Here is a 27,768-nt window from a genome sequence, read left to right on the forward strand (position 1 = left end):
CCGCTTCCGGATGCCCCGGAAGAGGTTCTGCCGCGTCGGGCCGCTCCCCCCCCCCCCCCGGCCTCGTGGAGGCCTCGCTGGGGCGCTTAAAGGGGCTGCACCTCCGGGAGGGCGGGGGCCCGTGACTGAGAGACGCCCCGCTTTGGTGGGGTTTTGGGGGGGAGCCCGGCCGGGGGTGCCCCCCCGGCCCTCGCCACGCCCCCGGGAGGTAGGTGCCGCCCCGATGGGGCGAGGCTCGGCCCCTGAGGCAGGCGGGGACACCCCGGGAAGCGGCTCCCCGGAGCCCGGGCTGGCGGGTAGGCGGACGGCCGAGGGCAGAGGCAGACGGACCGGCCGACCCCTGCCGCGCCGAGCCCGAGCTCTCCCCCAGATCCCCCAGCTCGGGCTGGGTCTCCGCCTTCTGCCCGTGCCGCCTGCCCACTAGTAAACGTGTCTTGGGTCACTGGCACTGCCCGTGGCCTGAAAGCCGCCAGGGGCCTCGGCGTCCCGAGTCCGAACCCTCCTCCCAACCATGTGCCGCTTGAAGTCCGAGGGCAGTGTGGCCCACTCAAGTTTGCAGCCCCGGGAAGTGCAGAACCGAGATCTGAACCCAGCGCTTCATCCTATTCCAAACCCCAAAATTAGGTCTTTTTTTTTTTTTTATCTTTTATATTCTCTAAGTCTAGTCTTTGCTCCAAAGCTCCCTCTTTACAGAAGCTTAGATCCTTGATTTATGCATTTTCCTATCTAAATCATCTTTCTCCACATCATTAAGATTTAGGAATGGGGCGGCTAGGTGGTGCAGTGGATAGAGCACCGGCCCTGGAGTCAGGGCCTGAGTTCAAATGTGTCCTCAGACACTTACCTAAGTGTATGGCCTTGGGCAAGTCACTTAATCCCATTGCCTTGCAAAAAAAAACTAAAAAAAGAATTAGGAATCAGGTAAGGGCTCCCTAGGGGATGGGTTTCATTCTCCTCTCAGGAAGAACAAACCAGTAGTCCCTTCCTACCTAGGGACTGAGATGGGAGAACAAATCTTCATCAGTCAACTAGGACTTTTGCCTAGTTTATTTCTAATTCCTAGATAGGTCATGAGACAGTTTTCTTAACCCTGACTTCTCTGGCCACCCTCCCTTGCTCTTCTGTCTTCATTTACCCTTAGAAAGAAGCTTAGCCCTAACTATGGAGCCTCGAGGGATCTTGAAGGCCTTCCCTAAACGGAAGAAAATGAGAACTGACTCAGATAGGAGTGACCTCTTAAAGATTCCTAAGAAAGAAGAAGCAGAAGATGGAGGTGAGCTCTATTTCCCCCTTTTCTCTCCCAAACTCCCTTCCCCCAAACTGAATGTATCAAGAATTAGTCTTCCAAACTTTCCAACTTGTTGCCTCAAACATATTGACCTCCTCTTTTACCCCACTGTCCCCCACCCAAAGCTAGTCCTGGATTCATTTATGCTATTTTGCCTAAGCCCTTGCTTTAAAGGATTTGAGGAGCAGAGTTCTGAACTGAGTCCCTTGGAAAGAGTCTGTACCCATAGGGAGACTCCCAAGGAAAGGCTCCCTTGGGGCAATTTGGAATTTGGTGAGAATGCCTTCCTGGAGGAGGCTGCCATGTGCTGCAGTTTCAGGGAGAAATTTTTCCATAATGGGAACCCACCCTTTTCCATAGGTAAGGAAGCCCTAGCCTCCCCATCTTAAAGGTGAGGAAATACAGGATCAGAGAGATAAGTGACAACTAATTTGTCTGAAGTAGACTGAATCCAGATCTTGCCTGACTCCACATCCAGCACTTTTTCCACCATTCCTTGCTCATTCTCTGATCCATGCTTTGAGTTGGAGATAGAGAAAGAGAGGGCAGATGATGATGAGAACTGGGATGGTTCTTATGCAGAGTGGCTGAGCCCACTGCAAGTGCACGTGTTACCTGCGAGCATCGGTCGAGCCCGGGCTGAGATCTTTGAGAAGCAAATCATCCAGCACGGGGGCCGCGTCTGCTCCCCTCATGCCCCAGGGATTACACACATTGTGGTGGATGAGACTGTTGACTGTGAGCGAGCCCTCCGCCTCCTGAAATTGTCCCATCTTCCACGAGGGGTCCAAATGGTGAAGTCAGCTTGGCTGAGCCAGTGTTTGCAAGAGCAGAAACTGGTGGACACTGCTGCATTCAGCATCTGCATCCCTGACAGGTGAGCTCAGCCTCAGCACCTCATCTTCTCATTTGCTGAACCACCAAAGGATTTTTGCAAATTCTTTGAGAAGTCAAATTTCAATATCCCTGTTAGATAAAAGATCAAACTAAGGCCTATCAAACTATGGCAGGAAAGGGCTCAGTGCAGTTTGGGAATAAGACCTTTGATGGATCAGTGCTCTACTGTTTCATTCTCCCACAGGTACCTGGACAAGGCAGATATTCAGCTTGCGTCTTTCCAGCCAGGGCCCTCTGGAACCTCAGCCCAGTCAGGGCTTCCTTCTACTACTCCTTTTGCCCCATCTCAGGAACTACATTCAAAACTGTCCACCCAGCCACAGGTCAGGTGCTCATCCTTCTTAGTCTGTAGGAAACTGGGAGTCCTTAAGAAAACTGGTCAACTTTCAGTCAATGCCTAAGGGTTAAGGCCTGAAGATAGATCTGGAAAGTTCTATACAAATGGGGGCAGAAGGGTTTACTATTCTGTGAAGTCCTTTCCCTGCATTCAGTCAGCAGTCATGCACCACCTCACCACTGTCCTTGGGCAGAGCCCAGGGCAGGGTGATATTGGAGGAATGAAAAGACGTGGTCCTTTTCTTAGGAAATATCCTCTCAGATGGAGGAAAACATGGTCCTTCCATTCTTAGAGTCTCCAATATGCTGGAAGAAGCCTAATCTGAGAGAGGATAGACAATTTCCAAATCCAGGAAAATCCCAATCTAAGAAGGAGTGATAGCCTCTATCCTGGGCAGCCTCTGGTTGGAGGAAAGGGGAAAAGAGGGGAGGACCTGGATTAATTATGTTTGCTTTCTCTATTTTAAGCCTAATTATTATAATGAAGACAGTGATGAAGAGGAAGTTCAGATTACCCCAGCTGACCTGGAAGCCCTGATCACTGGCCAATACCCAAGTACCCCTGAAGGAGATGCTGAGTCCAGCCTGGCCCCTACAGTCAGCAATAAGTGGGTGTGTGCCCAGCCCTCTAGCCAGAAGAAGATCAACCACAATCTTCATATTACAGAGAAGCTGGAAGTGCTGGCCAAAGCCTACACTGTCCAAGGGGACAGGTGGCGGTCACTAGGCTACTCCAAGGCTGTTAGTGCCCTCAAGAGCTTTCACAAACCTATCACCTCCTATCAGGTAGGAGCCCTGAATGCCTCAGGGCAGGAGGAACAGCTTCCACATCAGCTTCCATGCTCTGGAGGAGCTGTCTGGAAGCCCCTTTCTGATCATGGCTCCAGGGGGGTGGGGTGCAGACCTCCCAGCAAAGATGAAGCACCTACAGTATGCCAGACCCTGGGGATACAAGTATACCCAGTGAAACAATCGCTACTTAAGAAGCTTCCATTCAAAGACAGGAAATACCTGTAAAAATATATGCAAAACCATAGGGTTGATAAATAAAACTGCCAAGGAGTTGAGTACAAGGTAGTTTGGGAGGGAGGACCCTAAGAGCAGGGAGATCAGGAAGGGCTTCATGAAGAAGCAGCAGCTTGGATTGTATCTGAAAGGCAGAGAGGACACAGGATATCAAGTCTGGCCATTCACACCATACAAGGTGTCTTCCTCCTTTGATTTTCTCTGCACCTTGTTTTAGGATTATTACCCTATAATCAACTATGCACTGGCTCTATCTCTGGCTCCAAGTTATCATAAACACGCAGCTTTCTACCATTACAAACTGGTCCTTTCCTAGCTTTAAGCTTCAGGAAACCCACCCTTCCCCAGGCTAGCATAGTTATAGCTGGTTATTGGAGTCCTGCCACCCTTATCTCTTCTACCATACTCTTCTACCATACTTAGGTCTTGTGTTACTGTTACCACATTCTATAGGAAGCCTGTGGCATCCCTGGGATTGGAAAACGCATGGCAGAGAAGATCATGGAGATCTTAGAAAGTGGTCATCTTCGGAAACTGGACCACATCAGTGACAGCGTACCTGTCCTAGAGCTCTTCTCCAATATCTGGGGAGTTGGAAGCAAGACTGCTCAGATGTGGTACCAGCAGGTCACTCCTCTGCCCCACCCCACCCCCTCCTATTACTCCAGCAACTCCCTCCACTGATGCTGAGCTCTTTGTGGGTAACCTCATTTGATTTAACTGCCATTCAGATCTGCCCTTTGCTAGGAGCATAAAATCCAGAGGGTCTCTTTCCTTAGATGGAGACCAAAGGTTATTTGAACCTGCTTCTCCTACTTTGTTCCTTTGCTCACTTCCCAGAACTGTCCTAGGACCAGAACTGTCCTAGGAGCTCAGGATACTTTCTGTTATTTCCTTTCTAAAAAGAAAAGAATCCACTTTTCCTACTTCTTTCTGGGCATTGACCCTCTTATTCTAGGGATATTGTGCCATCAGTCCTTCCCTTGAAATTGAGTAGATGACTGGGGCCCTTGTATAAGTGACCAGTATCTCCAAGTGGTGTCTCTGAAGGCCTCGAACCTCACTACATCCTGCTGTGTGACTGGCTTTTTCAGGGCTTCCGGACTTTAGAGGACATTCAAAGCCGGGCCACCCTGACTACTCAGCAGGCCATCGGCCTGAAGCATTATGAGGACTTCCTCAAGCGCATACCCAGGGAAGAGGCTGCAGAGATAGAGCAGACTGTGAGCAGATACCACATCTTGGGGAATGGGGGGACGGGGAGGAAAGGGAAGGGATTTTTCAAATGAAGTTAACAAGGTAGGACATGCATTCCCCACCTTCCTCCCGCACTGAGTCCATGATGATTTGTCCAGGGAGACCAGGAAGCAAGAATCTGTCAGATGGGAAAGGTCTAAAGGTGAGAATAAAGGAGGGAGAACTGTCTTTTTTGGCTTTTCTAAAGCCCCCAATGGGAAGCATCCACAATATTATTTTCAGTGTCAAAGGGAGGGATAGAGAACAGTGATGGAGGCTGGAAGGGTTGGGTTAGGGGAAGAATAGTGACCCCAACCCTGCTTCTGTGCAGAGGAACTCCCTTCAGATTCACTGGATTCTTCCTTCTTACAGGGACTGAGGCTTAAGATTTGTATTAAGATGAAGTTTAGTTTAGAGTTGGGTGAAAATTGGAGTTAGGATGTAACAATTCGAAGGTCCCTCAGAGAGTATCTAATCCCATCTCCTCATTCTAGAAGAAAGCATTGAGACTCTGAGGTGAAGCAACCTAAAGAGACCAGCAAACAGATTTGGGGCCAAATTCTGCCTGTCCTAAGCCAGGCTTACTCTTTGCTTTGGATAATACTGGCTCTTGGGTTGAAGCTAGCATAGGGTTGTATCTGAATCTGGATTATGTTTGGAGTTAAGCTAGAGGCTGATTTGGGGCAGAGTTACCACCAGATAGTTATTTACTGGCGGATGACTTGTCAGTGCTGCCTCTGGCTGAATTTAAATGGGCACAGCCTTGAACACTTAAACAGTTTTTAAACTGAATTGAATTTGACTTCCTTCCCTTCATCCACAAGCCTTTTTCTTTTTGACTGCTAGAGCCAGAACATCTGAAAGGCCCATTAAGGCAGGACGGGATGGTCATTACAATCATTTTGGGAGACAAGGGGGACAATGTGGGACATAGAGTGAGGATGGGAAGACCCCTGGGGACAGGCACCAAGATTAGTTTGTGCTGCCCCTGTGTCCATCCATCATGGTGGTAGTACCATTTGTGCTAATGTTGTCACTCATTCACGGTGCCCAGGCATAAAGAATACTCTCTCCCATCCCCCCAACCCCTGCCCCCCAACTTGAATTAGATCAGAGAAGTACTTCGCTTCTCTGTTTGAACAGATAGAAGCTCTGGGACCTGTTCAGAGGCCTTTTGATAGGCATCTCAGGCCCCTCCTCCCTTCCCTTGGGATAGGCCAAGAAGGGAATTAAGGGATTAGTGGATGCCCCTTGTCAGTAGAATACTGAAGAAGCCTGGTTCTATCCTTTGGAAGGCTACAAAAGTCTTAATTTCCAAGGGAGAAGGTGGGAAGGCCATCTGCATGAGAAAGACCTCTGTATCTCCGGGATGGAGTCTAATGAGTTTATCTCCCCTTAATGAAGGATAATCCTAGGGTTGAAAATTATCCCTTGTTTCAAGTCATAAGGAGGCAGGGTGTGGATCTTTTCCCTCCTCCCATCAAAGATTGGACACTGGTTGCTGGGCACCTGGTCAGTTCTCCTGCTCCACCTCCCTTTCATCCATACCCTCCTCCAGTCTTTAAATTCATAGATGGGGGGAGGAGGGTAGACTTTATATAGTCCATCTGCCTAGTTATATTTAGAGGGTATGGGGGAAGAAAGTCTCTCCTGCTCCTCAGTATTTCTAGAGGATTGACCCTGCAACCTCCCTCAGTAAGTTACAGTGTTAAATCAATCAGTTAATCATCAAAAATTTATTAAGGACCTACTTTGTTCCAGACACCATACCAGATACTGAGAATACCAATAAAAAGTGAGATAGTCCATACTCTCGAGGAGTTTTCATTCTCTTGAAGGGTTATAATATTTTCATAGATAAGAAAATGCAGTATTTGTACAGATAAAATCTATAGTGATAGTGGTGGTGGTAGAAACAATTGGGGTAATCAGGAAGTGTTTTCTTGAAGGAATTGGCTTTTGGAGCTGAGCCTTGAAGGGAGTGAGGGTCTCTAAGATGTGTAGGTGAAGAGGAAAAGCATTCTGGTTACAACCTGTGCAAAAGCATGAGGGTGGAAAATGGAATGTGATCCATGGGAATCAAAAATCTTCATTTTGGGAATTGAGTGAAGGTTGGAGTTAGCATGTAACAATGAGAAGGCCCCTCAGAGAGCATCTAATCCAATCTCCTCACTTTTAGAAGTCAGCTAGATGGCACAGTGGGTAAAGCACTGATCTTGAAGTCGGGAGGATGGGAGTTGGAATCCAGCCTCAGACACTTGCCACTTATTAGCTGTGTGACCTTGGGCAAGTCACTTCACCCTGATTACCTCCAATCCAGGGCCATCTCCAGTCGTTCTGATTCATATCTGGCCACTGAACCCACATGACTAAAGGAGAAAGTAAGACTGGTGACTTAGCCCAGCCCCCCCACTCAAATCACATGCCTGTCATGGCATCATCTCGCTGATGTCATGGTCTTCTTTGATAATGAAAGATTAAAAAAAAATCTTCAGAAGAAGGCATTGAGGTGAAGTACCCCAAAGTTGTTGAGTGGATCATAAGTGTCCAAGGAGGAATAAAAACTGGAACCAGATTGTGAAGGATTTTAAATGCTAAACAAGAATTGGTTTTGCATCCCAAGGGCAATGGGGGAACACTGAAATTTTCTGAGCAAGAGAGAGTGGAGCACCATGAATATCTGTCTTCTCTGTGAAGAATAGATTAGAGAAAGGAAAGATTTGAAGGAGGACACGTGATTAGGAGGCCATTGTAGTAATCTGGGTGAAAAATGATGAGGATCTGGATCAGGTTGTAGAAAGAAAAGGACTTGACCTGAGAGTAACTGATGAGGTGAAATCAATAATACATGGTAACTGGTTCGCTTTGGGGAGTGAATGAAAAGTAGGAATGAAGGATAGCCCCAAGTTTTGTATCTGAATGATTGGAAGAATGATGGTAAAAATAAGAAAGTCAGAAGGGATATGTTTAAGGACAAATATAATATGTTTTGGACTCGTTGAATTTCAGGAGCCTTTGGGGGATCTGGGCAAAGATGTCCAGGAAGTAGTTGGAAATGCAAGATTGGATTGTAGGGGCGGCTAGGTGGCCCAGTGGATAGAGTACTGGCCCTGGAGTACCTGAGTTCAAATCAGCTTCAGACACTTAATAATTGCCTAGCTGTGTGGCCTTGGGCAAGCCACTTAACCCCATTTACCTTGCAAAAAAAAAAAAAGATTGGATTGTGAGAGATAGATGGAGGATGGATATGAAGTTTTTGAGAGTTGTTTGCATAGAGGTAATAGTTGAATCCAGAGGGTTTGATGAGAATGCCAGAGGAGTGTAGACAGAAAAAAGAAAAGAGAGCTTAGGATAGGATTGGTCTGACAGACCAGAAGAGAATCCCTAATAGAGCAGTATCAGAGGAACCCACAGAGGAGAGAGACCCTGGCCTGAGCAGGTGGATAACATTGTCGGATGTGTCAGGGAAGACTGGATTAAATAGTCAAGAGAGCAATGATAATACTGCAGAGCATGCAGCACTTCTGTAATAAGGATTGGGGCCAAATTGCAGGGAGGCATACCCAGCTGTTTTCTAGGAATTTGGCCTTGAAAGGGAGGAAAACTAGAATAAGGGCTTCAGGGGATGGTCGAATCAAGTGAAGACTTTGTAAGGATGAAGATGTGGGCATGTTTGAAGGCTGAAGGAAAAAAAAGGTGGGGAATAAAAGGAGGGTTTAGAAATGGTCCTTTCCTATTAGCCAATCTACCTGCTAATCTCAGTCTCTCCTGTTATTTCAACCCATTGTCATCTTTTTCTTATAAAAGGTAAAGAATGACCGGTCCTCTTTCCCTACCCACCCTCTTTCCTGCCCAGAGACACTTAGCTTCCCATTCTCTCAATCTTCCTAGACTTGGATCTGGAGTGGGCCTTATGACCACTCCATACCCAGGAAGGGGTTGACTATAACCCCTGATAAGCAGTCAATCTGTTTTCCTACTTTGCAGGTCCGGGAGACAGCTTGTACCCTCAATCCTGGTCTGCTTTCTGTGGCATGTGGCTCATACCGCCGGGGTAAGGCGACATGTGGGGATGTAGATGTGCTTGTCACTCATCCAGATGGACACTCTCACCAGGGGATCTTCAACCAGCTTCTGGATACCCTTCGGCAGCAAGGTATGACCCCCCAAGTCTGGGGCTTCAGCAGCAAGTGGGAAGTTCCCCAGAGGAAGAGAGCTGGAGAGAAGCTCGGGTTTTCAGACAAGAGCTCCAAGTGGGGAGGGAACATGATGAGCTGGATGGGAGTTAGGAGATCTAGGTTAAAATCCTGAGTTTTATTTACTGTCTGTGTGACTTTCAATAGGTCACTGCCCTTCTCAGGGGCTTCTAGTCCTGATGCTCTGTATTTCTAGGAACCCAAGAAGAAAAAAGATTGGAGTTGAGATTAGGGATGTTAGATACTTCCCACTATTCCTTAATTCCCTCTCCTTCCTGGCCTTCCTGGGTCAGGGTTCCTTACAGATGACTTGGTTAGCCAGGATGATAATGGCCAGCAGCAGAAGTATCTGGGTGTATGCCAATTGCCAGGGCCTGGTCGGCTCCACCGTCGCTTGGACATCATTGTGGTACCCTATAGTGAGTTTGCCTGTGCCTTACTGTATTTCACTGGCTCTGCTTACTTTAACCGTTCTATGAGGGCTCTGGCCAAGACAAAGGGCATGAGCCTGTCAGAGCATGCTCTCAGCACTGCCGTTGTGCGTGATGGACATGGCATCAAGCTGGGGCCAGGTCGGGCATTGTCCACCCCCACAGAGAAAGATGTCTTCAAACTTTTAGGCTTGCCATATCGGGAGCCCTCTGAGCGGGATTGGTGACCCCCCCTCCCTCCCTCCCCAAAGTAGGTTTGAAAGAATGCCCTCCCCCAACATCCTTACATGGAATCTTTTCCCCTACTCACCTTTGGGTTTTAGAGATGATCCATCCTCCCTAGCACATTGGACTGGAAGCTCTAACTGTTCGTGAACTGCTGCTTTTCCCCAGGAAGTACATCTATTGCCTCTCAGGAGCAATCTACATAAAAAAAATGTAGTATCTCACTGCTGCACTAGATTGTGTTTTTTCTTTTTATATATGCTTCACTCCTCCCCTTGCCCCATTTTCATAAGCAGCAGGTGGCTGCCGTGCAGTCTATTCCCACTTCCTGTGCTGAGGACCCAGGCATACCTAGAAGGATCCCACCTCTTAGCCCACTTCCACTCAAGCACCAGGAAGATATAGTGTTGTTTCCCAAGGGATATTTGCCAAGGTCAACTTGCTTTCCCTCTTTTTTTACTTGTTTTCTATGCTTCTGAAGGGGCAGAGGAAGACTGTTGTATAGTGCTTAAATGTGTGCTGCAGTTGAAGGATGTGAAGGGAGACTGAGAATATAGTAAAATTCATTTGACATATCTTCTGGAGTCTATGATCTCTGCCTTCTTCAACTCTTTCTCTAGGCCTAGTTTCCCAGATTGGGAAGAGTGGTCATCATCAGGGAGCTAGTCTGGGATGGCCAGCAGTTAAGATAGGAACTGCCCAGGTTGACTTAGGAATTGGAAGCCCTAAAGCCAAGAGTTGGATGATGTGGGGTAGGGCATGTGTCCAGTAGATCTCCTTTGCCCATCAATCAAAAACATATTTATCAATTTTCTTATATACCCAGCTCTTTGGCTGGAACTGTGGGGGAGGCAAGGAGAAGATGGGTTCCCTGGCCCTAGGAGGTTTGAATGCTGGTGCAGAAAAATTGACAAACACACACACTCACATGAAATAGAGACTAGGAAGGCAGATCACCACTGTGTTCTTTCAGGGAAAACTCCCTGAAAGGGGTTGGGGGAGCTTCGAAGATCCAGGTGGAACAGTAGGGAGGGAGGTGTTCTTAGCAGGGCAGCATCAGGAGGGAAGACATAGTTGTGAAAGAGCACATATACTGGGAAGAGAATGTTGTGGTTGGAACAGAGCGGCTGTTTGGGGGAAGAGGAAAACATTTAAAAGGCCACACACGGAGCCTTAAAAGACTAGAGACAATTGATATGGTGCAGTAGAAATGGGGAGCTATTAACATTTTCTCAACAATGGAATAACAAGCAAAATATTTTAGAAAAAAAATTGGTTTGGGTATGCTAGATGGATTTTCAGGAAAAGAGATTAGATAGAGTGATTTCTAGAGCTGGAGATAGCCTCAGAGGTTACTACATGTAGCCCCTGACTTGATCCAAGAATGCCCTCTGCCGGATTCACTTCAGAGCAGCATCATTGGGGTATGGACTCAAAAGACCTGAGTTTGGATTGTTGGCTCTGATGTTTACTGGGTTGTGAGATCCCCATCTGTAAAATGAAGGAGATAACTTGCACTGTCTACTCTCAGTGTTGTCATGAAACTCTTTTCAAACTTTAAATCGCCTTAAACAGATGTAAGTTATTCTTTTTGTTATATCTACCACCTAAAAAAATCTCCAATATTGAATAGTCTTTTCCATGATTAGATAGGTTTAATTGCTTCCAGGAGTAGAAACAAAATCTTCCTCTGTGACTTCCATCCAGTGTTGCTAGTTTGGTTTTTTAGAGCTACACCGAATAAATGTAGTCTCCTCCATAACAGCCCTTCAGATCCTGGAAACCACCCCAACATTATGTCTTCCATCACCATCACCACCACCCCCCCTTCGTGGAATTTCAGGAGTTAAATACCTGACTGGGTATTGCCTTGATCACATTCCCAAACAGTGGTCATTCAGTTTCATTGGAATCTCTCTGGGGAGAGAGAATATATCCACATCACATCCCCCCAGTTGTGGGGGCCCCTCAAGGTTCTATGGTGGGCCCTCTTCCCCCAGGCCTGGAATGCACTCACTCACTCCTTATCTCAGCCTCTAAGACTCCTCTCTTCCTTTAAGGCTTTGTCCAGGCGCCAGCTTCTTCACTGCCCTCCCCCCAAATGACCTTGTACCAAACTGCTTGTCTCACCTATTCTAATACAAGTCCTTTACACTTTGTGCTCACATTCCCAGTGTCTGGCATCTTGTTGATTGAGTAAATGAAGAGAGACCATTCCATTTGTGAATGGGGAACTAGAAGGTTTTCTCAGTCTTCCACTATTTCTACCTGTCTAGTACATTTACCCTCTGGAGCCAAATAAGAAGGAAAAAAAAAATCTAATTCCTCTTTCACTTAACACTCCTTCACATAATTAGCTGGCAGCCATCTGTTCAATACCCCCTTTCCGTCCCCCTCCCTCCCAAGTCTTAGGCCAGACATTGCCAGTTCTTGGAGCCAGACTTCATGGAGCATGATACTGAGATTCCTCTCCATCCTGGTTTTCTTGGGATTCTCTCCAAGTTGTCTTCTCCATAATGTGTTGCCTAGGGCTGACCACAACACTCTGGGTACTGTGATGAGGGGAGAACTTGATTGACTGTTCATTTCTTGTGTTTTGGATACTGTAGCCTAAAATGTCATTTAATTTTTGATTGCTATGCCCCACTGTATACTTATAATGATGACTATCCACCAAAATCCTCCAGTCTTTTTTTGACCTTATTTAGCCAGATCTCCCTCTTGTGTTCACAGTTGGAGTTTTTGTTTCTTTGGTTTAACACATTAGGACTTTATGTTTACCTTTTAATTTTTTTCTTCTTGCTTTTGACCCATTAATTAGCAAGCGTTTATTAAGTGTCCATCTCTAGGCACCAGATAGAGACAAAAAATGACACAAACATTTCCTCATTCCATCAGGAAATAGACCATGTACATACATATATACACATACAACATGTGCATGTAGTGGATTTACAGAATAAACACAGCAGTTTGGGAGAGAGAACACTATGATTTGGGCATCCTTCTGGCCTAGCAAGATCTTTTGATATCCTGACATTTGTACTTTGGGCAGGCTTGCCATCCATTCTTTTATCCAGTTCATAATTACAAGTTGATCAGCAGAAGGCTAAGCATAGATTCCCTGAAGGACCCCACTGGAGATATCTCTTTTTGCTAATCTCTTCAGTTAATCTGGTCACCAAACCAGTTCCAAAGAAATTTAATTACCATTATCTAGGCCACATATCTTTTATCATGTCACCAAGGACTTTATCACATGCTTTTCTGAAATATAAATTCTAATGTATTCTGATCTACCAACTGTAGTAACAGCTATCAAAAAAAAGGAAGTGAGAGTTGAATCTTCTATGACCTGTTCATATTGAAGCCAGGGAGGTTGCCTCTTCCCTTTTTTAGATATTCTTGAACCATTCTTTGAATAGTTTTTCCTGAACCTGTCTCAGGTGCAGTGTTCTACTCTGATTACCCATTAATATGATTCAGATTTTTCATATTCCTCCAAAATTTTGGCACCCAGAATAGAACAGCACTCTAGATTGCTATTAATGCAGGCTAAGTTTATTTAAAACTCTAAAGATAGCTAGCATTGGTCAAAATGAACAGATACTAATTCATTCAATACATGTCAATGTCTATTACCCATGAGATAACTGGATTGTCTTTGTAGACAATGAATACTGATGATTGTGTGTTAAATTGGGTTCAGTCCTGGAGCTTACAACCCTTCAGCATTGAGGGTCCCAGCTAGGGGAGTTCCCCTAAGATCTCCCTGTGGGTCTATCCTTTTCTGCTGTTCTCTGAGAAGACCAAAGACTGTTCTCTCTTCCCTATCTTGCTTGGTGGGCAGTCTTACCATGCCTGCCTCAGGGTACCTGGAATCCCAAGAGCAAGGGAATAATGAGTCAGACTCCTCCAGCCCCCTCAACTTTGAGCCCCTGAAACCTGAGCTATCTGTTGGGAAGAAGCAAAGGGGGACAGCATGAAAGGGTAGGAACAAAAGGACCCCTCCTCCATAAAGGTAGCTGGTGGCCCCATTCACACCATAGTGCTAACCAACCAAATGCGGCTCATCAAAGTCCCCAGAGCCTTAAAAGCTCCTTTATGAGGGATAAGTTCTCCCCACTCTGGGCCCCAATGCTGACCAGGTGCCCTAGTGAGGCCTCCCCTTTGAGGGGGCTTCAATTGATTCCCCCGTATAAAACTGCCACTTTCCAGTCCCAGCCAATCTGTATTGGGAATCCTACCCATTCTCTCCACCTCCTGCTCCCCTCACCACCAAGGATGGGTTTCACCCAACAGTAGTCAGCACACCTGTGAAATTCTGACCCAATGTAGGGCGTGGTACATTCCCTTCTCTACCCTTCTCATTAGCTAGAGTCTGCAAGTTCTGAGCTGGCTTTAGAGTGACCCCTGCTGGCCAGCAAGAATTGCCTGACCCATCCCGGAGGATGGTTAAGGGATTAAGGAAGAGCCCTGGTCTTCATTATCTAGAGGATAGAGTTATCCTTAACCCTCCTGCCTTAGAGACTGTGGGAGTGGAAATGGTCAATTTTCCTGGCTGGGTTGACCCTGGCACGCCAACTTCTGGGCTTTTAAGAGATCCAGAACACCCCCCCAGATTAGAGTAGAGGCTATTGGTATTGGAGAGGAAGGTACCAGCTCAGGAAAACTCCCAGCCCATACCCATAAAGCATATCTCAAATGAGGTATTTTTGACACAGGGCTCTTGAATCATCCAAGTGTTCCCCCTTTGTCACCATTCATTCGCACCCCAACCCTTTGAGATTACAGGAATCTGGAGAGTTTTCTCTCCCAGCAGAAGCATTGGCCTACAGTTCTTGAGTTGAGGTGCTCTTCTTAGAGCATCTAACTTGTCCTTCCTAGCCTCCCCAGGAAATGAGAACAGGAAGTGTTAGGTGGTAAGGCTCCATTCCTCACTGTACCCCAGAGCCTAGCAGACCAGACCATTTGGGGCTGACCTTTCCCAGGATACCCCAACTGATTCCAGAGCCTTTTAAAGAGACCCTTGATGTTGTGGGACAGGGGGAATTTCCACTTCTGAGTGTGGGAAGTCTAAACAGAGCACAATCAGCCACCACAGCCCAAGGTAGGGTGACCCAGGAGTTAACCCTTGCCTCTCCCTCCAGACGCCCCCTCCAGCTCTTGGGGAATTACTTAGGCCCTTCCACAGTCTCAGGCAAGCCTCAGGAGGGTCAGGAAGGAGACTGAAAAGAAGAAATAGGCTATGCCCGCTAGAAGAAGGAGAAATAAAAGTTGGTGTCTCATTTGTCCAGTTCACTCTTGGGTCCTCCCTCAGTAGCAGTCAAGACTCTAAGCCTCTCTCGTAGTCATGGGTGACCAGACCATGCCAGTCATAGAGAGTGCAGCCACCCCCTTTAGGTTTCCCAGCTCTCTTCCCTCCCTCATTTCATCATCACCTAAGAATGACCCCTGTCCAAATCATCAAGGCCTCAGGACAGCAACTGGCAGAAGCAGTCTGGGGAGGAGAGAGTTCCCCCCCTCGGTGGCCTCAGTCTCCCTGCCTGTAAAATGGTCACACTGTCCAGAGGGAGCTTCCAGCCCTTCAGGTTGCAAAGGGCAGGCAGGGCCCAGATGTAACTGGGCAGTGAGGAACAGCTTGACTTCCCTCTGGCTGTCCAGGGAGGAGGTGCCCGGCCCAGACCTGGAGAACCTGGGGCCCCTAGCCAGGCCCTGCCTGCACATGCTCAGTTCCCAAGCTCCTCTTTCGATTTCCATCTGACATTCAGCCTGACACTAGTTTCTCCCATCCTCTTGTGCAGCCTAGCAGGGCCTCTCCCCAGGCCAGTGGGGGTGGCTAGCCTCCCTCCACTGCCCAGCTCAGCCTGGGTGGATCCCCAGTTCCACCCTTTCCCTCTAGCCAAGGAAGAACCAGAGGGGCCAGGCCAGGGATGATGGAGTCCTCTTTATCCGGTGGTCTGCAGTGCTTCCTGACTGAGTCCAGGGCAGACCCCTCTCTGGAGAGAGGTAAGAGCAGCCCCACCCCACAGCAAGTCCTCCTGGGGGGAATTGAGGTACAGGAGGGTGGAAAGGAGAAGGGAGGATACCCAGGGACTTGGGGAGGGCAGGAGATAGACTGGTCAGGGTTCCCCTGGGATATTTGGGGGAGGTGGCTGCAAACTTGGGTCAGAATTCACAGAGTTGGGCCAACTCATGGAGTGAGAGATGCCATCATGTGCCCCTCCCACACACAGGAATTCAAAAACTAAACCTGGGAGACCCAGATGCCTCTTCCACCTTCTACCAGTGAATTGTAACACCTTGGAGGGACACCGGAGCATACTGGGGTTCAATTTCCCAGAGGCCATACCTGGAAGCTCCTCAGGGTATTCTCCCCACTGCTGCCACGACTAATGCCCTACTGGAGGTAGGGAGGTGGGAGACAGCTTCCAAAGTCTGGGGTCTAGATGGGCATGACCTTCCACTTTCATAGGAATGCCTGTGGAGAATCAGGAATGTCCCCTTCTTCCCAGGGCATCCATTCACCAGAGGTTTGGAATTCTGCCACAGACCTGAGAACAGTGACCTGGGAGAGAGGCCAGCTTCTGTTCTGGAATCAACCTCAAGGGACAGTGGTTCCCCCATCACCATGGAAAGTACTTTGGACCTCACAGCCAATCTGCTGCCCTCTGGTGGGACACACTTCCATTGTCTCACCCTTTGGACCCGTTACTGAGAGCACTCTTGGCCCTCTCTTGCCCAATCCCTCACGTTCTGGACCCCACTTCACAGAACCAGGAGAAGGAAGGTGTCAGCTCATGTACCTTTGGGTCTAAAGTCCTGAGCCTTACATCCACCTTGCCCTTCAGCCTAGGTACCAGCCAGTCCATCTTCTTGGATCCTTGAAAGTCACTGAGGGGGATCCCTGCACCTGAAAAGTCCTGGGGACAGGCACACCCTTAGGCAGGGGCCCCAGGTCTGAGGCCAGACTTTAGACTAGGTCCTGTGCCTACCACTTTGGCTTCAGGATAAACCCTGGACCTTGCCTACTGACTCCTCCGAATTACAGAAGGAGGCTCTTGAGGCTCCAAGGGCCTCAGCTGGACTTTGGAAGTGATGATCAGCAAAGATCCAACAGGAATGACCCCTGGGGAGGGAGAGCCTTTGGATTTAAGGACTGAACCCCAGGGAAGGGAACAGAAAGGGGTATCATCAGAGAGATCTGGAGAGGAAGTAAGTGTGAGGATAAACCAGTGGAGAGTAGGACCAGTCTAAGTGTGTGTGTGGGACTACAAGATGGACCCCCCAGAAGCTAAAGCTACATCAGGAGTATTGTGTTGATTCCCTGAAGCAGTCTGTGGAAGATAGCTATGGATGCCAAGTAAGGGAGGCAGGCTGCATGCTTCTAGAATGGTTCTGATGCCTCTTCCTGGATAGTGATAATAACAGTTTCTCCCTGCTTGACTCTGGCCTGGCCCTGACTACTGATGGCCTTCCCTTGACTACTGGCAGCTAGGAACATCTGGCTCTGCGTGTGGCCTTCCTTACCATGGTGAGCTCTGGGATGTTCTGGGGGTTCCTAGGGGATGGCTCACCTTACAGCCAAGTTGCTCTTCCTTCTTACTGGAAGTCTGCCATACCCTCCCCAGTTGCTCAAGCCTAAGTGAGCTGTGATCTAACTTGTAGGCTCTCTGTGCTCCTAGCCCTGCTTGTGAAGTGACTGTACAAAAAAGAATCCACACTATAGGTTATATTCCTAATCTTGCTTGAGTCATTCCCTCTAATTAAAGCCCCAGACATTACCCTCAAAGGATTAGGGATGGGACACCTAGGTGCACAGTGGATAGAGCACTTGCCCTGGAGTCAGGAGTATCTGAGTTCAAATCCCACCTCAGACAATAATAACCTAGCTGTGTGGCCTTGGGCAAGTCACTTAACCCCATTGCCTTGCAAAAAACCTAAACAAAAACAAAACAAAATAAAAAATGGATTTGGGATCCTTCCAAACAAAGGATCAGGGGCTCAATTGAGAGATGGATGGAGGAAGATTCTTTATAAACCTAAACTTTCTAGAATTGACAGTGCTCTTATTATCTTACAGTATACTATGTTTGCTGAGAAAGTCATACAGAAGTATGCTTGTAGATGTTTAACAACTGGGCTCTCTGGGGAAAAAAAAATCTCTGCACACACACTTTTAAGTTTAATCTGCACTACTAACACTTTAAGTTTAGACAACCCACAAAACAGTAACTGCTGATTTCTAAGATGTAAATGCTCACACTGAAAATTTAACAATCAGCTTACAAGCAAATTAGCCACATCCTGCCTATATCCAATATTGCCTCTATAAAATACTAGTGTCTCCCAGCTTCTCATTCCTCTCCTTTGCCACATCAGAGTCAGCCAGTTATCTTGAAGGTATTATTTAAAAATGGAAAAATGTTTTCTCAGAAATATTTGATTTTGAGGGCAGCTAGGTGGTACAATGGATAGAGCACGGGCCCTGGAGTCAGGAGGACCTGAGTGCAAAAACAGCCTCAGACAATAATTATCTAACTGTGTGGCCTTGGCCAATCCACTTAACCCCATTGCCTTGCAAAAACTAAAAAACAAAACAGAAATCTTTGATTTTAACATGACCTGAGAAGTGGTCACCATAGTTGGTTAGAGGGCTGACCTCAGAGATAGGAAAGTCTGCCTCTGACACATACTGACCATGTGAATGACCCTGGGCAAGTCCCTTAAATCAATCAGTTCCCCCAGTCAACTTTCTATGTCAATAAGTCTCAGAATAGGTGCAAACATGTATGAGGAAATTACTTGTTCAAGATTCCACAGTCATTTCCCTACATGCATGAAGTCACAGATCCTATCCAAAATCAAAGCTTATCAGAAATATGTACAGGCTGGGTTTCCACACATCAATCTAGTTTAATGAATAATTCAGGTCTAGTCATGTCAAACACAAATAAAAAGTGACCACTAAACTGTTCATAAGGATCCTTGCAGGCCATATGTTGACTTAGAAAACCACATATTAACATTGTCTATGTTTTATTTTTGTCAAATATGTCCCAGTTACATTTTAATCTGGTTCAGGTTGCCCTTGGGAGTGTTGTGGGTCAAGTGTTCACCATTTCTGTTCTGGTCTTCATCCTGAAGTGATTTCTCTGGGCCCCAGAGACCTACATTCAGGCATTCATCTTATTTCAAGCTTTTATTTGTAAACTTTGCCTAGCAGGCTAGCATCTCCACCTTTTGTCCTATGATACCCCAAGGCTCTCTTGAGCCTGAAACTTGGAAGCCCATTCCTATCAAGAGGGTGGCAATCTTTTCTTGTGTTCTTCATGTTCCCTTTCCATACTTCCCTTATCCATCCAATACATACAAGAAATGATAGGTCCTTTCCTGGAAGAAGCTGGAAGGTACCTTAGAGATTATGCAGTTCATTTTATTTTATTTTAGGTTTTTGCAAGGCAAATGGGGTTAAGTGGCTTGCCCAAGGCCACACAGCTAGGTAATTAAGTGTCTGGGACCAGATTTGAACCCAGGTACTCCTGACTCCAAGGCTGGTGCTTTATCCACTACACCACCTAGCTGCCCCATGCAGTTCATTTTATAGAGGAGGATACTGAGGGTCAGAGAAGGAATGTGACTTACACTCATGAAGGTGGAAGATCTGGGATACAAACCCAAGTCCCAGGGCCAAACCCAGGACACTTTCCACCTGCCTCATTCAGTCCAAATCTTCTTTCTCTCTGTAGCTCTGACTTTTTATATCTTGGTCAGTTTCTCTTCTTTCTCTTTCCCTTTCTCCTCCCATCTTTTCTGACTATATTTTTGTTTAGTGGGTTTTCAGTCAGACTCTTCATGACTTCATTTGGCATTTTCTTAACATCTTTTTTTGGCAGGGAAGGCAGTGGGGTTAAGTGGCTTACCCAAAGTCACACAGCTAGGTAAGTATTAAATGTCTGAGGTCGAATTTGAACTCAGGTCCTCCTGACTCCAGGGCCAATGCTCTATCCCCTGCACCACCTAGCTGCCCCCATTTGGCGTTTTCTTGGCAAAGATACTGGAGTGGTTTGCATTTTGTTCTCTGGTCATTTTGCAGATGAGGAAACTGAGGCAGTAACTTGCCCAGGGTCACACTGCTAGTAAACACCGGCGGTCAGATTTGAAGGTTCATGAAGATGAGCCTTCCTACTCCAGGTAATGGTGCTCTATCCACCACACTACTTATCTATCCCTGTTTGTGTGTGTGTGTGTGTGTGTGTGTGTGTGTGTGTGTGTATTTTTTTTTTGCAAGGCAATGGGGTTAAGTGGCTTGCCCAAGGCCACACAGCTAGGTAATTATTAAGTGTCTGAGGCTGGATTTGAACTCAGGTCCTCCTGACTCCAGGACCAGTGCTCTATCTACTGTGCCACCTAGCCGCCCCTTCATATTTTTTAAAAATGTATAAATTTATGTATATTAAATTTATGCATTTCCACATATATATAGATATATATGTATCTCCCTTTCTGTCTCCCTCATTACACTATTTTATCTCTGTTTATAGAGATCTCTGCATATTCCTATCCTTTTGTCTCTCCCTCCATCCCTGTCTCTTTCTCCCTCTCCTTCTGCAGTGGAATGGCAGGAAACTAGGCATGGCATCCCTGGTTCCAATCTCTTCTACTACTACTACTCCTTGGGCTGCCACTTCTTTGTCACTGCTCAACTCAGCAAGCATTGGTTCTGAGTTCAAGACCATGTTACTGGTGAACAGATGCTGATGAAAAAGGTAAGATTTTTTTTGTCTGGGTCAGAGGACCCATTTGGGGGTGACCCACTGACTTCTATAGGAGGTAGAGAGGTCTTCAATGGTCTGCTGGCAGGGGGATCAAGAAACTGGAGAAGTCAATCAATATATACATCTTTTCTAAAGGGTGAAAGATATGTCCTATCTTGTAAGGGAAGGGAGGCTGATTGATTGATTGATGATGTTTGTCCTTCATTCCACAAAAAAGACCAAGACATCAGGGAATGAGACCATGGCATGCATGTGAATGAGACCGTGACATGCATGTGAATTGGATTTGAGTGAGAGGGTACTGTGCTAAGTCGGCCAATAGAGAACTCATACTCTTGGAAAGGATGTGGAGGTTAGAGGTAGGGTGGTGGGTGGGGGTGGGGTTTGGGGAGGAAGGAGCTAGCAAAGAGGCATAATCAGTCCTTGCCCTTGAGGAATAAGGAGTTTCCCAGGACTGCTCAGTGTTGTTGTTCAGTCATTTCTCTTGTATCCAACTCTTTGTGACCCCATTTAGAGTTTTCTTGGCAAGGATATTAGAGTAGCTTTCTATTTCCTTCTCCAGCTCATTTTACAGATGAGGAAACTGAGGCAAACAGGTTAAATGACTTGCCCATGGGAGTGTAAAAATGTCAGGGGACTGAAAATGAGGAGTCAGACCTGCAAGCTTGGGTGACTGGAAGGGTGGTCATGCTTTCAACAAAAACAAATTTTGGGTGAAAGATGGCTTTAGAGGGAAAGATAATTTGATCAATTTTGGAGTGCTGGAGTTTGAGGTAACAATGAAACATCCAGTTTGAGATGTCCAATAGGCAATTGGATCCATGCCCTTGGGAGCCATCTACACAGCGATGATTGAACTCCTGGGAGCTGGTGCATTGCCCAAGTGAGAGCGGATGGAGGGAAAAGAGGACAGAGCCCCGACGGAGTTTTCGGTCTGCCTGTTCAATGTGTGTGGCAGGGATGGTGAACTAGCTCAGGAGCCAAAGAAGGAGCTGGCAGAGGGGGCAGAAAGACCCAGAAAGAAAGGAATATTCAGGAGGAGGGGGCGGGGCCCAGGGCCTCAGATCTGGCAGGGAGATTCAGAGGGGCAGAGACTGAGAAAACGTGCGCTTTGGCCTTTACTGACCCCAGGCGACTTGGAAGGGAGCAGAGGTGGGAGGCCCTGACCCGGCCAGGCGCGGCCTCCCTCCCCTCCTCTGAGCTGGAGGCCGGCCCGCTGGCCCTGGGTGGGCGCGGTGCCCACGGGTGTGTGCGCTTGGAGGCCGGCCACGTCCTCTTCCCCTCGGCCGGGGCGGTCGCCGCTGGAGCCCGGTTGGGGGGCCCGGGGCCGCGGCCCGGCCCCCCGCCCGTTGCCCGGCGCGGCCCGCGCTTAATTAATTTGCCGGGAACAGCGGGGCCGCGATTCGCGAAGTGGCGGGAACTTGCAGCCTCCGCCTAATCGGCTCATAAATTGTGGGGAGCGCGGCGGCGGAGGGGGAGGGCCGCGCCGGCCTTATTTAACTTTATCGCGGAGATCCATCTTTTTAGCCTCCCCGATCGCGCCCCTGCCGGAGCCGCCTAATCATGATAGATTCGCGCTCCCGCTCCTCCCCGCGCCCGCTGCCCCCCACGCCCCCGGCCCAATTCCGAGCGCCGAGCCTGGAGCCCGTGTCCCCCCGGGCTGCCGCCCGTCCTCTGGGCCGCCGGGGCTCCCTGCTCGGCCTCCCGGGCCCCGGGGCTCTGAGGGAGGGGAGGGGAGGGGGCAGCCTCCACCCTAGACCCGCGGGCAGAATCCGAGGCGCTCCGGGCCCGGCTCCCCGCCGGCCTCGGGGCTGACCCTCAGAGCCTGCCTAGAGGCGGACAGCCGAGGGGCTCCGAGGCCCGGGGTGAGCCGGGGCCCCAGGGACCCCGGTGCGGCTCATCGACACGCATGTTACCGATGGCTTGTGATCCTCGGAGATCCATGCTTGGGGCCGGCCAACCGCAGCGTTTCATTCGGGCCTCACAGCCAGTGTAAACCTCCCCATGCAATAACTGAGGCCCACAGGAGGCCCAATGTCCCGGGCCCGGGATTAGGAGGAGGCCGATCCCCAGGTCCTAGTCCCAACTTCCCTGGCAGGTGAGAAGCCCCAGTGTCAACCAGCACAGCAGGGCCTCTGGGCTTGGGCTGGAGCCTCCTATAATACCCCTGGGGGTGGAAAAGGGGGCAGTTTGAGGAAGGGCCTGTCTCTGTACAAGCACAAACATTCTGAAGGGCTGGGCCAGCCTGCTGGTTGCCTCTTGGATGGCCCAAACTGGGAACGGGGGTCAAGTTGAGGTTCCTCCGCCCAGGGTCAGCTTTCTCTCCTGCACCCCAGCTGCGGGGTGGCCACCAACACGTCGGCAGCTGGACAGACTGACGCGTCTCCTGGAGCTTCTCAGGTTCCTGCAGTTCTACCAACAGCAAGGCCTGCAGCTTGAAGAGGTAGACTCAGCCCTACTCTATCCCCCCCAGGTACAACAGCCTCCCCATCTTTGAACCCTGTTTGCGGGGAGAGGGAGCTGAATGGCCAGGAAGCAGGGGAATTTGGGAGACCTCTGCCCTCCTTCCTTACCTCATGAATTCTGTTCCTATGCCCCTCTCTCCTCCAGGGAGGCTGTTTTGACCCCAGTGGACTCAGCAGCAACAAAGGACCTCATGTCCTTAAAAGGACTTTGAAAACTGCCCTCCGGCTGGTGTGGAACACGCCACAGGTACCTCCCCCACCTACCCTCTTATGTGAGTAGAAGCCTGGCCTTAGCTTCGGGAGATGGAGTCTGCTGACATGTCCTTAGTTGTGTGACTGTGATCAAAGCTGTCCCTTTCTCGCCCCAGGCCTCTTGAGCTCCTTGTGGCCCCCTCTCCTTGAGGTTCCTCTGCCCCTGGTCAGCTTTCTCTCCTGCACCTGTAGGGATGTAGAAGGGGAGTGGACCCAGATTTCCTAGCATGAAGGGGGAAGGGGATCAGTCTGGCCTTGGCAGGAGCTGGAGACCTACAGTCTCCACACCCTGACCTTCCTGGTCTACTTGCCTGGGACAGGACACCCCAGCAGTAGAGTCCCTGGTGGGGCACATGTGGAGGTGGCTGGAAGAGGACACCAGGGGCCACGAGGCCAGGACTTCTCTTGATTATGGCATCCCATGAGCTCAGGGCCCTGTGAGACTTCAGGGACCAGGACAAAGTACATTATTATTATTATTTTTTAGGTTTTTGCAAGGCAAATGGGGTTAAGTGGCTTGCCCAAGGCCACACAGCTAGGTCATTATTAAGTGTCTGAGGCCGGATTTGAACCCAGGTACTCCTGACTCCAGGGCCCGTGCTTTATCCACTGCGCCACCTAGCCGCCACCTAGCCGCCCCCTAGGACACAATACTTTATAGCAGCCCAGCACTCCAACTGTCTCTCCCAGAGTGTTCTTCACTACCCATTTCGCGAGTGGAAGAGCTGGGTAGAAGGAGAGAAGCTTCCTCTCAGGCCTCCCCAGATGGTCTGGGGCTACTTCCAAAATGGAACTTCAGCATCCTGATTCCAAGCAAAGCCAGGGACCAGCCTCCTGTGGGTCACTCTCAGGGATTGGCCCCAGGGACCTGCTGGACACATCTTTACTCTCAAGAAACCCCAGGGCTCATTCACCTCAAGGTTAAGGTCCTGGGGTCTGCCTCAGAGACTCTGCTCCAGGAACTTGGAGGAGGGTGTTGTTCACCCCACCCCAAGATGCACAGCTGGACTGGCATCTCTTCACTAAGTGCCTGTGGAAGACAGGGCACCAGGGTCTTCCTGAAGAGAGGGGAACATCCCCAGGGCCCACCATGGTACTGTTTTTATTTGGAAAATAAATTCCCAGGGAAAACACTGCCCCTTGTCTTGGGTGTGAATTTAATAAGAAGCCCTAAGTACTGAGGGCCCTCCCACACCAGGACCAGGAAGTATTGGACGGCATGGCTGAAGGGACAGAGACAAAAAGAAGGGACGCAGGATCAAGGTGTGTTGGCTTCTTCAGGGAACACCCTTTTCGCACTCCTTGATTTAGGAAGAAGGGGAAGGGGTAGCTGTGTTTCAGGGAGAGCCCAGCAGAGGGAACCCAAGGACCAAAGAAACTAGCTTATGGCTCCAGGCTGGGGAAGTGACTTTCTACTACAGCTGGGGGTGACTTTCTTTCCCTTCTGTCATGAGGGGTGTTCTGGTACCTAACCTCTTTACTGAGAGGCTCTCAGATGCAGGCCCCCGGCCCTGCCCCTCAGCCCACCCTGTCCCCTTGGCATGGGGCTCAGTAAAGAATGAGTAGAATACAAAGGAGCAGGACTAGAGATTATGAAGGGGAAGACACAACTCTCTTACACAGGTCCTTAGCCTCAGTTTCCCCTTTAGGGAGTGCTCTCCCTGTTCCCCAATACTCAGGAATCAAGGAAAGCCTGAGGGGGAGGCTAGGTGGCACAATGGATAGAGCACCGGTCCTGGAGTCAGAAGTCCCTGAGTTCAAATCCAGCCTCAGACAATAATTCCCTAGCTGTGTGGCCTTGGGCAAGCCACTTAACCCCACTGCCTTTCAAAAAAGAACAAAAAAAGGAAAGCTTGACTACTAGGAGCAGGGCCTGGTCACCTCCCCCTTCCAGGGTCTTCAAGGTTTCTTTCTGCCCCTCCTCTCCCCAAAATAAAATACATGTTTACTGGGGTGGGGTGTGTGTGACCTAGGCTAACTTCTGGTGGTCTATGAAGAAAAAGATAGACAAGGAGGAAATGGCAGAGACAGAGAAGAAAGCAGAGGAAGAGAGAAGGGAAGGGGAGGAGAGAGAAGAGAAGGGGGGTGGGGAAGAGCAGTATGGGGTTGCCTGTTTGGCATCTCAGCTCCTGCTCCGGAGATGAAGACTCCCCTGCCCCCTCTCTTCTGGACCAAGCCAGTAGTCTGGGCCAATATCCCTAAAGCTCTCTTGTGCCTGTCACCTTCACTCTCAGCCCCCACCCCCACCCCACCCCTCCGCAGGTGATTTATGGCTGGACCAGCCCTGGTGACCTTGGATATGGGATAACTAATGACGGGTCAATAGCACTAGAGAATAGGGAGTGAGCTGGGAGGGGGAGCCTGGCTGTTGGCCATTAACCAGGTTGGTTCAAGTATCACCCCCCAGCTCCCCCCCCAATCCCCCCCACATTGGTCAGACCCACCTCTTAGGGGAGGAGGTGCAGCTGTCTTCTCTTTCTTCCTTCTGCCTCTCCAGCCTTGCCTCAGTCCTTAGCCATGGAGTAAGGAGGGGTTTGGGGAAGGTTCCCCAGATCCCTCCCGGGGACAGGGACTCTCAAAGCTGGAATATTGGAGGGACTTTTGTTTTTGAGGTACAGGAAAGAGGTCAGATGAAACTTACTTGAACATGGAGTTAGATGTGGCTGCCCAGAGAAGCCCGCCCCCCCAAGTTCTAGGGGACAAGCCGGACTGGCTTGGGGTCTGGGGCTAGACCAGCTGGGTCTCCCCGAGGGGTCCTGTCTGTTCCCCCTTGGGCCCAGGCCCTTGCTTAGAGGGGAACCCGAACAGGGCCCCGGCCCTTAAAGCTTACCTTGGGACTCCAGCCCCTTCCTGCTCTACTCGGGCCGGAGCCTCTTGGCTTTGGGGTGGGGTGGGGGTGGCGAGGGAAACAGGGCGGGGCGAGCCCCCCAGACTCCTCCTCCCCTTGAGCAGGAGAGCAGCCTTACGGGCCGGGGGCTGGGGGGGACCCCAGGAGACGGTCTCTGGGTGTATGCGGACTGCTCGCCCCCCTCCCTCCCTGTCCCCCCGACCCCTCCCCGCCATCTGTGATTGGCGACGTCGCGTCTCCCCCTCCCCCTCCCTCAGCCCAGGCAGAGTCGATTTGGGGGAGGGGGAGCGGGCCATCCATCTCCGGTTATTACGGCCTAATTGGGAGAAGGGGTGGGCGGAGCGCCGGACTGGGGAAGGGGGGCGTCTTTGGGAAGGGGATCGGGACTGGGGGGTGGGCACCGGGCGGGGGAGCTGGGGGGAGCTGGGGGGGCCATCCATCTCCGGTTATTACAGCCTAATGGGGCCGCGCGGAGCACGCACATTTGTCATCGGCCTCGTTCGCTGATAACGGGCATTTGTCATCACTTCCCCCGCGTCCGTGTCCGCGCCCGAGCACCGCTGCCACGGGGGGCGGGGAGGGGAGGGGGCCGCCCCGGGGCCCCGGACCCACAAGCCCCGCAAAGGAGGCGCCGCCACCCCTGCGCTCCCCTACCCCCGCGTCAGCTGGCACCATTGTGTTCCCACCTCTCCCTCCCTCCCTTTTTCTTTCTCATCCTCTCTCTGTGTCTCGTCTTTGTCTCTCACTCCCCTCTCCTCTCTCCTACTTCTCTCTCTCTCTCTCTCTCTCTCTCTCTCTCTCTCTCTCTCTCACACACACACACACACACACACACACACACACACACGTGGTGAGATAGAAGTGTCTTTGTCTTAATGTCCGAGTGAGAGCAGGTGAGCCAGACTTGTGTGCTCAGCATTCACTGAGCCAGCTCCTTGTCTAAGTCGGTCACTGGGTGTGTGTGTTTCCCTAAGGCAAAGTGGGACAATCACACACACCGAGACAGCAACACAGAAGAGCTTTCAAGCTCTCTGAGCACAAGCAATGGGGCTTTTTGTTCCTGAGTGCTCTAGTAGGCAACGGGGCACGGGCCCAGGCCATCCTCACTTCTTCTCGGCTGTTGCAAAGGGAAAGGGGTTTGTGCCTTTTCCGAGGGGTCTAGACCAATAGAGGTCAAGGTTGCATGAGCCTATGGGGCCCTACCTTTCCTGCAATGTGAAGGAGGCAAGGTCTTCTGTGGGGCCAGCAGACACTGAAATGTCCTACAGCTGGAAGGGCTTAGGCAAGTTGACAAAGGCTTCCTCTCAAGGAGATGAGGACCCCTGAGTAAAGGGAAGAGCCAACTCCCTTAAGGACACCCATAGTGATGACCCATCAAAGTAGAGACAGTGATACTGGCTGGGAATGAGGCAGGCCCTTCCAATAAGGTAGCAACCTTCTTGTGTCACAGGGAAACTTTGGGACTATACCTCCTAGCCTCCCCACATCTTGGCTCCTTTGCCGGCATCCCTGAAGTCCCCAATTCATACATGTCCTTTTAATCTCCTAATGTCTTCCCTATCCCCAGTTCATCTTCTCTTCCAGGCAAAGTAGGGGATCTGGTGGGAGTGGCCACCTTTGGGAATGGGGGTAAGAAGTGGGTAGGGTGCCAGGCCGAAGAGGAGAGAGGTAGGGGCTGAGGGGGTGGGCAGGGAGCTAGGGAGGGTCCCTGGCGGGAGGGGAGTTGGCTCGGGTTGCTTGTTCCTTGTAAATGAAGACCATAATTAACATTAAATTAAGGTAATACAAAT

The 27,768-nt window shown here is 49.7% G+C and overlaps 1 protein-coding gene and 1 long non-coding RNA gene across 11 annotated transcripts in view; one reads left to right on the forward strand and one right to left on the reverse strand.

Annotated features, from left to right (window-relative positions):
- The first annotated feature begins 93 nt into the window (after window positions 1-93).
- POLL (DNA polymerase lambda) overlaps window positions 94-27,768 on the forward strand; it is a 45,113-nt gene continuing 17,438 nt past the window's right edge. For 2 of the 9 annotated variants that reach the window (XR_012477910.1, XR_012477911.1), the window contains exons 1-16: window positions 103-624; window positions 1,142-1,273; window positions 1,871-2,165; window positions 2,370-2,508; window positions 2,990-3,307; window positions 4,001-4,174; window positions 4,642-4,770; window positions 8,771-8,939; window positions 9,273-9,398; window positions 15,538-15,644; window positions 15,872-16,044; window positions 16,151-17,169; window positions 19,732-19,829; window positions 20,250-20,404; window positions 22,750-22,886; window positions 23,024-23,125. Coding sequence is in view for 5 of the 9 variants with exons in the window: in XM_074233882.1 (XP_074089983.1) it covers window positions 1,162-1,273; window positions 1,871-2,165; window positions 2,370-2,508; window positions 2,990-3,307; window positions 4,001-4,174; window positions 4,642-4,770; window positions 8,771-8,939; window positions 9,273-9,637 (1,701 nt within the window). In the remaining 4 variants the exon portion in view is untranslated. Of the gene's footprint in view, window positions 625-1,141; window positions 1,274-1,870; window positions 2,166-2,369; window positions 2,509-2,989; window positions 3,308-4,000; window positions 4,175-4,641; window positions 4,771-8,770; window positions 8,940-9,272; window positions 9,860-15,439; window positions 15,507-15,537; window positions 15,645-15,871; window positions 16,045-16,150; window positions 17,170-19,731; window positions 19,830-20,249; window positions 20,405-20,630; window positions 20,761-22,749; window positions 22,887-23,023; window positions 23,126-27,768 lie in introns of those variants that run through there. The other 7 variants (XR_012477913.1, XR_012477912.1, XM_074233886.1 and 4 more) reach the window with 7 other exon arrangements.
- Window positions 12,959-26,347, reverse strand: LOC141521377 (uncharacterized). 2 transcript variants are annotated; one of them, XR_012477915.1, is made up of 4 exons: window positions 25,961-26,347; window positions 25,575-25,711; window positions 23,143-23,573; window positions 12,959-13,510 (listed from the first exon to the last, which is right to left on the reverse strand). It is a non-coding gene; the product is annotated as an uncharacterized LOC141521377 (long non-coding RNA). The 2 variants fall into 2 exon arrangements; XR_012477914.1 differs by having other exon boundaries at window positions 25,575-26,347.

The sequence above is a fragment of the Macrotis lagotis genome, chromosome 4, assembly GCF_037893015.1.
Source record: "Macrotis lagotis isolate mMagLag1 chromosome 4, bilby.v1.9.chrom.fasta, whole genome shotgun sequence".
Taxonomy (NCBI): Eukaryota; Metazoa; Chordata; class Mammalia; order Peramelemorphia; family Peramelidae; genus Macrotis; species Macrotis lagotis.